The 13,070-nt window shown below is 46.3% G+C and overlaps 1 protein-coding gene across 2 annotated transcripts in view; it reads right to left on the minus strand.

Moving 5' to 3' along the window:
- Nucleotides 1-12,289, minus strand: part of ULK1 (unc-51 like autophagy activating kinase 1) — a 109,913-nt gene extending 97,624 nt beyond the window's left edge. For both annotated transcript variants that reach the window (XM_053368192.1, XM_053368191.1), the window contains exons 1-3: nucleotides 10,923-12,289; nucleotides 9,442-9,534; nucleotides 9,291-9,332 (exon numbers count right to left, since the gene is read on the minus strand). In XM_053368192.1, coding sequence (XP_053224167.1) covers nucleotides 9,291-9,332; nucleotides 9,442-9,534; nucleotides 10,923-11,012 — 225 coding nt within the window. In that variant the 5' untranslated portion in view covers nucleotides 11,013-12,289. The remainder of the gene's footprint in view (nucleotides 1-9,290; nucleotides 9,333-9,441; nucleotides 9,535-10,922) is intronic.
- Between the last annotated feature and the right edge of the window lie 781 nt (nucleotides 12,290-13,070).

Below are 13,070 nucleotides of genomic sequence, written 5' to 3' on the forward strand. Positions count from 1 at the left end.
TCTCTGGCAGCGGTAAAGTTGTTGCTGTCATTTGTGGTGAGCGGCCAGCTAGTTTATGCCATCCTGGTTTCAACACTATTTGGATTTTGTAAACTCTCATGAAATTCAAACACAGCTTCCTTCTATGAAATCATTCACTCCTCTCAGGTAGGAACATGCGCCACTCAAGATGCTGTTGGACAACAAAATCCCATCAGCCCCAACCAGCATGGCCATGGACCAGGGATGATGATGGGAATTGCAGTTTGGCAACATCTGACAAGGGCTCCCCATCCCTGCTCTAAGAAATCCATTAAAAGGAGCACTCACATGCGGAGATTGTGCTCAGAGTATTGCAGCCTTGCAAATAAGCCCACCAAAGTTACTAGCCTGATAGTGAACCATTTCCATTCAACAACAGCCCGCTCTGCTTTTTACACTGGGCACACTCACTTACATGTTAATTCCTTATTGCCTGTGGCAGCCTTTCTCAACCTTGGGTCCCCAGATGTTGCTGAACTACAACTCCCATCATCCCTAGCTAGCAAGGCCAGAGCTCAGGGATGATGGGAGTTGTAATCCAACAACATCTGGGGACCCAAGGTTGAGAAACACTGGCCTATGGCTACCAAGCCTGTGCAAGTTTGGATTAATAATGCCTTTTACATGTAAGGGCACTTTATCGCTGCAAATCAGGTGAATGCATTTGCATAAAAGCTTGCCAATTATTAAATTGCATTTACTGCACATAATATGGACACCTGGGTAGCACAGGGTTAACGGGAGTGGGCAAAGCACATGACCCCCCCCTTCTTCCTCCGCCCACAAGTCAAGCTGCAGGTCTAGTTCTGCAATTTTACAAAGCTGTGTGGACAGGTGGAATGGGGAGGGGCACACCCCGTGCATGGAAAAGGTGCTGGGTTTTGACCAGCGCTTCTCTAGATAGGGCTGGGAAAGACTCCCACCCCTGAGAGCATGAGCTGCTTCTATGCAGGCTAGGATTGGGCAACGTGTACCCATTCAGAAGGGACACGGGTGGCGCTGTGGGTTAAACCACAGAGCCTAGGGCTTGCTGATCAGAAGGTCAGTGGTTTGAATCCCTGCAACAGGGTGAGCTCCCATTGTTCGGTCCCTGCTCCTGCCAACCTAGCAGATTGAAAGCACGTCAAAGTGCAAGTAGATAAATAGGTACCGCTCCAGCGGGAAGGTAAACAGCGTTTTCGTGCGCTGCGCTGCTTCGCCAGAAGTGGCTTAGTCATGCTGGCCACATGACCCAGAAGCTGTACACCAGCTCCCTTGGCCAATAAAGCGAGATGAGTGCCGCAACCCCAGAGTCGGTCACGACTGGACCTAATGGTCAGGGGTCCCTTTACCTTTACCCATTCAGAACCTGTTGGACTCCCATCATCCCTGGGCATCACCCATTCTGGCTAGGGCTGACTACAGAGGCCTATAGCTTCTCCATCTTTGGCAGATGATAAAGAACTAGATGGACCAATGGCCTGAGTCTGACTTGCATAAGACAGAGAGAAACTACAACACAGTGGAAGAACGCATACAACACTGTTGTTGTTGTTGTTCCCGGGAATGGAAGAGGAAGCAACTTCTCGCGGCACAGAACAGCAACATTTCAACAGAATGGCAGACTGGGTATTGCGCCTTCCGATGTTCTGTTACCAAATTAAATCTAGTATTATGTCAGTTCATGGCTTGTTTAAAAAATAAATAAATCATACAAACAAATAAAAAACTCCCCGTTTAGAAATTAAATGCAAGGCAAGTAGTGGCTGTGTGGTGGTCTACAGCATAGGTCCTCAACGAGTGGGTCACAAGGCCATTCCAGGTGGGTTGAAGCCAAGTTATTGCCACCATATGGCTCTCTAGCTAAGGCTTACTGGACCAAAGGAGAGGCATATGCCATTACTGGGCTGAGAAGCATTCTTCCGATGAGACACTCCTTTTGTCTATTTCCATGAGCGCTTCAACTTGGCAGAGAAAAAGCACGAGCCCTTTTCAATAGGATACATATTTCTGATCAATCATATGCTCCACTTTCCTATAGCTAGGCCTGTAGGGAGGGAGTTCTCTCTGGAATAGGGGCATACTGTTCACTTTTGAGTCTATGCCTATCGTTTTCCAGGCTTCTCCTTAAATGGAACTTTGCAGAGGGGACCGGCATGCGGAAGGTTCAGCTGTGGTGGGTTCGTTAGGATTAGCTTGGTTGCCCACCAGGGCAGCAATGAGGGTCCTGGGATTAGCGATGGCAGTGAGAGCGCTTGGAGGGAGCAGGAATTCCACATACCTCACTTCTTTTAACCTGAAACAGGTCTGGGTCAACTCATGGGTCTCTCTCCCCGTGACGCAAGCCGGGAGTCAGGGGTGGGTCTTTGGCCTGGACCAGTTGGAGACTGGTCTACACGCATGGGAGGTTAAGAAGTACACCCCCGAACCTATGGAGAGAACTGCTGGCTGATATGAGGTAGATCTGCAAGGCTGACTTCCTAATGGACAACAGCAACAGCAAAACTACCTACTTTCCCCACTTAAGCTGGGGAAGAAAGCTAACCGGGTTAGCTGGGCTGGTGTGTAAAAGGACTGCAAGCTCAGCTCAATTCGGACACTGAGAACAAATTCCAAGGATCAGAATGTGCTGAGATGTACCCCAGTCTAATTCTACTGGTTAAGGTCATAAACACAACAAGCCTGAAGGCTTGCCCACCCCAGTCTACAGTCACTGTGGTTTCATCAACCATTTCCTTTGTGTGGTGGGGGGCAGGGAGAGTTACAGAGAGAGTCCCAATAAAGCCAGAAACAGAAAGAAATGGAGGGGGAAGGAGAAAAAAACCACAAAACAGGTAACAGCATCAACCCTCCAAAAGAAGCTATGTTTACAGCTTCCAGGGTGGCAGCTGTGTTGTATCTGCTGCCGCAGATAAAAAGCATTCAGCACCACAGAAAAGGCAAAATATTTTAAGGTGGTATCTGCTTATCCAGTTGGGAGGTGGGAGTTTAGGCGACAATCAATCTTAAAAGACTGGGAGCGGGGGAGTAGCACCAAATTGTACTTAAAAGGATCTCCAGTTAACAGCAAAGTGTATGCAACAGCTTTCAAAGGCAAAACAATAAGACCTGAAAGGGGTTCTCTTTTGCATTTGAACACAGAAAAAGGTAAACAAGGAGCTTGCAGCTTAAAAAAACCAAACAGCTTTCTGAACCAGCTGAATTACTACCATCCTGGCATCTCTGTGGGGGAACAAGATTTGGGTTCACTGAACATCAGGGACCATGGGAGCTGTGGACTGACAACATCTGTCCTGACTCACAGTGTCCATCCCTGGCCTATGGTTTACAACTGGTTCACTTTCGATTTAAGTACCAGAGCTGACACTGCTGCAGCTACCATGCATATACAAGCAGACACAAACAAACCCACAAACTAGCCTGAATTTCAGTCGTGCGAGGGTGCTCAAAACATCTCCAATTTATATACTGCCTCTTAAAATACCAAGGCTGTGTACAATAACACAATTCAAGACAAAAGAATCCCAAATATGATAAAACCCAATCTAATAAAAAAAGAATGTATCACAAATATAGCAGCCTCGAATCACTCCACTGGTATCTGAGGCCAAGGGAAAGCTTGAGTACATAGATAGGCTTTTAACAGCTGATGGAAGCTCACCCTGGCAGATGCCTAGCTCAGGCCACAGACTGGGGGGCCACCACGGAAAGGGCCCTTCACATTGCCACAAGATGAACCTCTGCAGACCACAGCATAACAGGTTTATTTATCATTTTCTCCGTAAGAGCTCTGTGTATCAAAGACAGATTTAATGCTTCAATTCAAACCTCACCAAATATAACGCAACTTACCGTACTTTCAAGTTCAACGTGCATGGGACTGCAGCTTTATGTTTAAAAATCACAACGCAGCAACAAAACAATAAAAGCACAAGGGTCGTACGAAATGTGAGGCCAAGTAGATTAATAGACTTGACTACCTGAGATTAATAGACTTGACTACCTAAGTTATTTTGCAATCCTATGCATTTCAAAAGCGGCGCTCTAGAGAAGACTACATCACAGGAAACTATAAGAGAAATCGAAAGGGATAATTCCACCAGCTTCCTGAGATACAGTTCCCGGAATTCCAAACAACAAGGAAGCCAAGAACCATTAAAGTGATTTACGTTTTGTCACATAGACACACCCAGGCAGATGCTTTATGATGCAGAACGGAGACCCGGTGACACATTTAGCACCCTGGCAGATCTGGCTGCAGGAAAGGAATTAGGATTCCCTCAAACTGGTTTGTCCTCACTGGGCAATGGCTGCAAGGCAGGCTTGGCCAAGAGGCAACTCTCAAAAGCCATTTGATAGCTCACCAGCAGCAACTCTGGAAAGACCCAAGTAGGAAGCAACAACAGAAAGGTCCCATTCAGATGCTAAAACACAACTGACGCAGGCTTTGTGTGGTTTGTGGGAGGGTTCACATGTTGCCTCTGTGTGTGTGTGTGAGAGAGAGGGGGGGGTCCAGTAGGGCCTCAGGCTCAAGGCAGGGGTGTGTGGGTGGGTGTGGGTGTGTACACAGCCCACTTAATCTTGTTCTGGATTATTGTGGAATTCAAACACTTGTTAATTTTTTAGACTCTGCATCCTTCAGGGTAGTCCCTTTCACTTTAATTCTGTACAGAGCCATGCACATTGATCGTGCTATATAAACATTGAAAATAATGTTTTTTAAAGCCTTTGTGACGTTTCACCACAATATCAAAACTATTACTCTTAATATTTATTACTTGCTTTACTCATTTAAAAAAAATGGCTCGAAGCAACTCATGAACCAAAACACTGAAACCAACTACAATAAACACAACCCATAAAAGCTTTTTTTTAAAATAAACAAACAAGCAAATGCATTTCTACAAATAAAAGGCAGGTCTGGCAGCTCTAGCCCAGCCAAAACAGGTCACAAAGACCCTTCAAAATCCTGTTCAATAATATGGAAGCAAAATTCATGGGTTCTAAATCTTTCTCTTTCTGGTTCTGTTGACCAGGCAGCCCTGCAAATAGAGCAGAGATGGAGAACTACACGCTCAAGGGTCCAACGTAGCCTTTCCAGGCCTTCTGCCTCACCTCTGTGGCTCTCTCCAAGGCCTCACCTGCTCCCAAGACCACCCTACCCATGGTCACTCATGTGCTCTGGCTTAGCTGGGACATATACTGGAATTCTGATAATGCCTTTTGCTTGCCTGAATGTAGAATGAAGAGACCTCTGGCTTTTCCATTACTGAAATACAGCCCAGTGTGCAAAGGCGAGAGCTGTATCCATCCTTTCACCTACTTTTTGCCTCTGCCCCTGGTAAGTTTGTCCATAATAAGGCCCTTTGCCCCTCCCCAAAAGGTTTTGCACCCCTGAAATAAAGGACTGTCCTCTATAAAGGACGATGCACAGCAAAGCTACACTTCGGAACTCCCTGCCTAGTGAAATCAGACAGGCACCTTCACGGTATTCTTCTCGGCACCGGCTAAGAACATTTTTGTTCGGACACGACCCTGCAGACACGTGGAATGTCAACGTGTCTTTTAGTCTGGCTTTTAGCTTTCTGTTGATTTTAATTATTATTTTTTGAACTAAAAATGGTGGATTTAAACTGTTTTTGACTGATAATTTTCTAACTGCTCTGCAAGCCAACTTTGAGGTTTTGTTGCAATCAAGCAGCATATAAAACTTGTGAAACAAACAAACAAATAAATACTTATTGCATTCTGAAGTAATATTCGTTACCACGTTAAGCTGGTGTGCTGTAAGACCAGAGTCTTGAATTACATAACAACACCTGCTACGTGAAAGGCCCTCTGAAACTGTGGCTCCCAAGGAATCATAACCCGAGTGCCACCAAGCCCCACCCCAAAATGAAAACTGAGAATCTCATGATGTTGCAGATCCATGCACCTTGTGATTTGACATTCATGCACACAGATGCACACAGAGAAATATGACCCCCACCTAGTCTAGTAAAACAGCATAGCTGGTGTGGAAAGATACTAGCTAAGCAGGACTCAGTGGGGTAAGATGCAGAAACTGCTGTCCACCTCCAAGGTCCTTGAACCAAGTCTACAGACTTGGGCTTAGTTCCTGCCGACGAAAGCACGAGTCTTGGCTGTGCTGCTCCAGAGTTCGCATGATGGAATGCTCCTTCATGCCAGTTAAGATACAGGATATCCCTGAAACTAGAGAACTAACATGACAAGGAGAAAAATAAGCTGGGCTGGAACCATCCCTGACATGCTCATTTTCTACATGCAAGGATTAACTGTTGGTGCGAAAGAACCAACGTGTCCGTTTCTACCAGAGACACTTGTTTATTAACTCAGGAAGATGCTTTGGGTTGCATTCAATGATAGCTCTACTCACAGAGTAGGCCCACTGAAATCAACAAACACGAATAACTGTAGTTCATTAATTTCAGTGGTTCCGGTCTGAGTAAAATTTAACTGAACACCACCCAATGGGGCTCAATTAAGATTCAAATTAAATGCTGGAGGCACTGAGGACCTAGTCAGGTTCTCCCCTGGAGGTAGATTTTGGCAGCATCCCACATCAGGTGTAGATAACTCACAAAGAGCCAAACTGATGCATCACACAAGGTACTGTTTCTGGAAAACACCCTGAGTGGATGGGGCAACACAGTCAGATGGGTGGGGTATAAGGAATAAATTATCATCATCATCATCATCATCATCATCTTCTCCAGGTAGGGCTGGGAGAGACTTCACCTGAAACCCTAGAGCAGGCTTCCTCAACCTCGGCCCTCCTACGAGGCCTAGGACCCTCGTACCTATGGGACCGCCCCACGGAGAGCCTCAAGGTCCATAAATAGCAACACCCTAGTGGTCCCGGGCCCTAAGGAAGTTAGATTAGCCTCAACCAGAGCCAGGGCCTTTTCAACTCTGGCTCCGGCCTGGTGGAACGCTCTGCCTCATGAGACCAGGGCCCTGTGGGATCTGATTTCTTTCCGCAGGGCCTGTAAGACAGAGTTGTTCCGCCTGGCCTTTGGCTTGGAGCCAATTTGATTCCCTCCCCCTCTTTCTTTTTCCTTTTTCCTTTTTCCTCCTGTGATGAGGCTGCATTTTAATATTTTAATGCTTCAATATTTTAATTGTTGTATTTTAATCTTGTTTTTAAGTTGTATTCATTCAACTTGTTTTTATTAATGCTTCTTAGCCGCCCTGAGCCCCGCCTTGGCTGGGGAGGGCGGGGTATGAATAAAATTTATTATTATTATTATTACAACTCCCACGATCCCTAGCTAGCAGGACCAGTGGTCAGGGATGGGAATTGTAGTCCCAAAACAGCTGGAGGGCTGAGGCTGAGGAAGCGCCCTAGAGAGCTGCTGCCAGTCAGTGTTGACGATACTGAGTTGGATGGACCCTTGTATAAATCACATTCCTAATCACATATCCCATCTGCCTAATCCACATGGGTGCATCTATCAAAATGGAATAATACAGTGGTACCTCGGGTTACATAGGCTTCAGGTTACATACGCTTCAGGTTACAGACTCCGCTAACCCAGAAATATTACCTCGGGTTAAGAACTTTGCTTCAGGGTGAGAACAGAAATCGTGCTCCGGCGGCGTGGCAGCAGTGGGAGGCCCCATTAGCTAAAGTGGTGCTTCAGGTTAAGAACAGTTTCAGGTTAAGAATGGACCTCCGGAACGAATTATGTATGTAACCAGAGGTACCACTGTAATACTAATAATAAACGGGGTCTTACTACAAAGTGTAAATTCTGGACTGCAGCTGGGTGCCCGAGGTTTCCTTAACACTAAGCAGAAAGAAAAGTAGCTCATCTGCAGATTTTTACAAACAAGAGCTGGCCTCTGGGATTTGCATGCATAACATGGTGTTTTGCCACACCAAGGAAACAAAAGGAAGGGTGTTGACCCAAGGACTTTTGCAAGGTTTTCGAGGGAACAAAATCAGAATATTTATCCTTTGATTCTGCAAGAGAAAAGGCCTTGCTGCATTTCCTTAGGGCAACTGGAGGGCGGGAGGGGAGGAGAGAGAATTAAATACTGGGGGTGGAGTGGGGGAAACATGCTGCTTTGTGCAAAACCGATCTGCTTCCTGATTATTTGACCTGAGATAACCCCACCCCCAGCAACATCCAGCCCCTATTTTTGAGACTGCAGAGGTACCCTGGGAAAAAGAGTCCTTGCATCCGAGAAGCACAGAACCGAAAGGAAACAGAAGCCGAGAACTAGAGACTACGGCTCCCAGAAAGCATTGCACGCAGCCTGCGCCAAACACACAGGCAAGAATTTGGTTGCACTGATGATGTAAAGCCCTGACTCAACCAATCCCAGCGCAGGAGGAATGTCAACAAACAAGGAGGTCTGGAGGCCACATGACACCAGACAGCAACAAAGCTCAGATAAGCAACAGGGAGAACCAGGGTTCAGAGCTGGAACTCCTCCTCCTGTGGCTATAAAAGCAACTGAAGGCCGTTCGTACCCAAACAACAAGAGGACTCCAAGTTGGAAATTGGCACAGTGATCCAGTTCAAAACAGGATTTAATTCTGGGCACACACCTTGGTCTGCCACAACTTAGTGCCATGTAAATAGATAAAACAAAAGCTGCTTGAAAAATCAAAGGGAGATTTCATCATGGGGGGTAGCAAAGGAGGGCTAACTAATTTCAGCAGTAAAGTGACAAATCTCCCTACAGATTTTGTAGAGTGAGCTAGTTCTCGGTATAGGGAACATCACAAGAGGAAAAGTTAAACTCCAATGACAGAATCCGGCATACAAGTATTTGCACAGAACATCGCAGACTGACAGCAACAAGGCCAAATGGATCAAAAGTGAGATTCAGCCAAGCCTTCCTAACTTTTGTCAGCATATACTGTACATTCAAAATACGATCTAATTGAGCAGCAGAACATGCCAAAGGGAGCAAAAGCAAACAGCCAGCCTAACAAGACAATTTAAGTAAAACACATCTACTGGACGCACACTCCATTTCAATGTCCGCATTTTGAAGATGAAGGACCCTCCATTTCAAGGTATTGCCCCACTGATGGGATCCTGGCCTACAGTTAAAGCTTTCTGCCCTGCAGTTAAGCCTGTGTGCCCCCTTGCTCCTATCGGGTTATATATAGTTTTTACAAAGTGTACAGACTTTTCTCCCGTCACTCTCCAAAACTTCCAATAGTCCACAGCTCTCAGCAAAGTTTTAAAGTATCACACCTTAACCCCTCCCCCTCCCTACAACATCCTTCCAAGATAGAAGTAAACTAATACCTGGAAGTCATACAAGGCAACGATATTTTCATGCTTCAGTTCCTAGAAGGAAAGAGAGAGGAGATGGTGGTATAAGCATTTATAAAATCTCAAACAGTCGCCTTAAATCGAAATGTCAATAGCAGCAAAAACATTCTCCCCACCCCCTTACCTTGAGTATTTTGATTTCCTTTCCCAAGAGAGTCTGGGATTTTGCCAAGTTTTTCTTGTTGATGCATTTTATTGCTACCTCCACTTCAGGTTTCTGAAAGTTAATAATAATAAAAAAGACAGATGCAGAATGTAAGTTGGAGGTGGCGAAGCCCGCATTTTATTTTCACATGCTCAGAAACACACATGCGCATCTCTCTAATGAGTCCATATGCTTTAAACCACAAGAGGGGTATTCAGAAAACCCTGCTTCCCTATCCCAAACCAATACAGAGCACATGTCCAGGCTTGCCCTTTATTGAATTTGCATTTGTCAGGTACCAGGAAGAGGGGGAACAGATATTCATTTCAAATGCCTCTTTACGCTGCCATTATCCTCTTAATTTAAGCAATACAAATATTTGGATTGTAGAAGTTTATCCCCAGCTTTACGGATGATTTGAAAAAAGGTGCCCACCCATGGACTGTGTGTTTCTTTCGTTTAATCATTAAGTGATGTAGGAGACATATTTAACAATGCCAAGGACACTTTGGAGACATGGGCTAATCTTTAGGGATAAGGAAGCCAGACAGCAACCCTGCTACAGAAGTCAGTCCAGCTTCCCAGGAACTTTCACCCCCTTGTTCAACAAGACAGTACAATGGCCTGGTAAAGAAAGCCGACAAGGTTACCGGTCCACAGAGGGAGAGCCTTCCCTCCTCTGCCACCCTGTTGGATTCCAGCCTGAATGCAGTTACTCTGTCGCCTATGGACTACCAGGCTAGTGTGCCTTAAATACAAAGCTGCAGAGCCACATAGCTGAGTATTTATAGTTCCTGCAGTACTGCAATGTGTTTGTTAGCTTGTGGCCGCTTTAGATAGGCAGGGTTGCCAAGCCGCCGAGATAAGGCCTGTTTTCATTTTGCCTATCCAAAGTCTCGGATTTCTTCTTGGCATGTCAAGAATAAATTGCATCGAACCTAAAGCTGATCAACTCCCTGCGAAAGTTAACTTGCAGCATAGTAGCAATAGATCAAATTGTTATAATAATAAAACAACAACAGCAACAGCAACAACTTGGGAGTTTCTAAGCTCCTTTTCTTGGAAGTGCATCCCTTGAAGTCAAGTGAGTCTGTCTTCTGTGTTGACTAGTTTAGAACTGGTCTCATCCTGACCTGATTTGCATGGCCAAGAGTCCTGTTTATTGCAACAGAGAGTTGCCTGGACCCACAGGACGAGCAAGCAAAGTGATCCAGTTCAGCTGTGTGTTTATTTAGGCTCTTCCAAAAGTAGGTATGTGTATTGCCTAAGAGAGCAGTAGGGAAGGTGTGTGTGGCATACGTATTAAAAAAAGGAACAAAATAGTTTTAATACAAAACCCCCGAGAGGAGGAGTGTGTATGTGTGTGTGTCTGTGTGTGTGTTAAACTGCTACTTATCTCCCAAGTACAGATGAGTAGAGCCACTAAAAAAAAGTTTGGAAAGAATAAACATTGTATTTACCTCTTTGTGCCTCCCTTTGAAAACGACGGCGAAAGCTCCATGCCCGATCAAATCCTTCCTGCTGAACTCAAATTTCCCAACCGTCTCCATGCCTTTCCACGTTTGGGCCTCAAGTGTGAATGGCGAGAAGGAGCTCGGTAGCAAGAGCAACAATATATGTATAGTTGAAAAGGGGGTGGGGGTGGGAAGGCGAGTCGAAGGCCTCCCCCAAACCCTCTTTGTTAAAGCGAAGGTGGGACCCTAAGCACACACAATAAAAATAATAATAAAGTTTTGAAAGACACCGAAGCCCTCTCTTTCAAGGACAATCAAGAGGAACTAGAAACTTGAAAAAGCAAAACTTCTCTCCTGTCCAGCTCTCGGCAATTAAATTTCTGGCTTTGGACTCCCACCTCTTCTTCGGCCATCGGCTGTCTTTTTCTGTAAAAAGGCCGGGATTTAGTCATTGTTACGAAAGGACGGGAGGGGAGGGAGTTCGAGTCCCGGCTACCAAACTTTCCCCATTTTTATTGCAGCCAGGAAAGTGGGGGGTGGGGGGAGAGAATTAAAACCAATATTTAAAACACGTATATAATGTGCAGATAGAATAGGTATCAAGTCTCCAAATTCAAGACCTTGTGAATGAGCCCCAGCACTAGGAAGAGCTCGTCCCGTTGGGCCGCCCGGCTACGAAGACCGACCCATCTCCGGCCATCTGGAGCTCAAAAACGCAAGCTGATGCAAGACGCGTAAATCCACACCAAAAAAACACCAGCCTCTCCAACCTTGACGTCAAATCCACCTTAAAAAGAAAGACCCAGCAAAAAGACCACCATCCACCTTAAGACCAAGTCCACCTTAAGAGTTGTTGTTGTGTTTTTTCACCCCCCTCTCTGCCCCCCCTTCCTCTTCCAACCAGTTTTTTGTTTCTACAAACAGCTGCCCAGATGCGCGCCGGGGATGCCCTTCCTTCTTTCCTTCTTCTTCTTCTGGGATTCTTGCGGAGGGGGGAATCCCGTTTTTGTTGTCTCTCGCAGGAGAAGGAGGAGAATTAAGTGGGGGGGGGTCCAAGCAGAGGCTCCCTTCTGGCTTGGCTGGCGGAGGAGAGGATCCGCGGAGCAGCCGCTGCTGTTTCCAGCTTCAGACAAAAGACCTGCGAGGCTCAGGGCGTAGGAGAGCTCAGCTCTGCCTCTCCGCCTTATTTATTTATTTCCCAGGGAGCGCAGGCGCCGTTGCGACCGGAGAGAGAGAGAGACTAAATAAATGGAGACAACAGCAGCAGCAGCAGCAGCCACCTAAAGGCAAAAAGGAGGGATGAGCCGGGCGGCTTTTAAAGGCACAGCAAAGATCTCGTGAGTCACGCAGAGCGAAGCGCGCAGGCACACGCGCGCGCGCAAGTGGTTGCAGTTGGGCATTCTGCAACGAGTCAGGGATCGCTCAGCTTCGAGCATCACCTGAGATACCACATGGCGGAGCTGGAAGAGGGAGGGTGTCCCAAGTCCCTCCCCCCTCCCCAGCCCAAGGAGATTGTTGTTTTTCCCCACGCTTTGTGTGGCGATGAGAAAACGATCGGTGGTATTCCCTGCCTCTTGAAGTTCTGCCTCTTGAAGTTCGCAAGGTGGGCAGGAAAGAAAGAGACGGGGGGAGGGGCTTGCAGAAGAAATGGATGGCCCGTGGCAGTTTAGGCGCATGGGTTTCGATGGGTCTACCCTTGAGGTGAAAGAGGAGAGCGCAAAACATGGTCTGAAGCTCAACACCAAAAAAACGAAGATCATGGCCACTGGTCCCATCACCTCCTGGCAAACAGAAGGAGAAAAAATGGAGGCAGTGAGAGATTTTACTTTCTTGGGCTCCATGATCACTGCAGATGGTGACAGCAGTCATTAAATTAAAAAGACGGCTGCTTCTTGGGAGAAAAGCAATGACAAACCTAGACAGCATCTTAAAAAGCAGAGACATCACCTTGCCAACAAAGGTCCGTCTAGTTAAAGCTATGGTTTTCCCAGTAGTGATGTATGGAAGTGAGAGTTGGACCATAAAGAAGGCTGATCACAGAAGAATGGATGCTTTTGAATTATGGTGCTGGAGGAGACTCTTGAGAGGCCCATGGACTGCAAGAAGATCAAAAATATCCATTCTGAAGGAAATCAGCCCTGAGTGCTCACTGGA

This window comes from Podarcis raffonei, chromosome 16 (assembly GCF_027172205.1).
Source record: "Podarcis raffonei isolate rPodRaf1 chromosome 16, rPodRaf1.pri, whole genome shotgun sequence".
Lineage (NCBI taxonomy): Eukaryota > Metazoa > Chordata > Lepidosauria > Squamata > Lacertidae > Podarcis > Podarcis raffonei.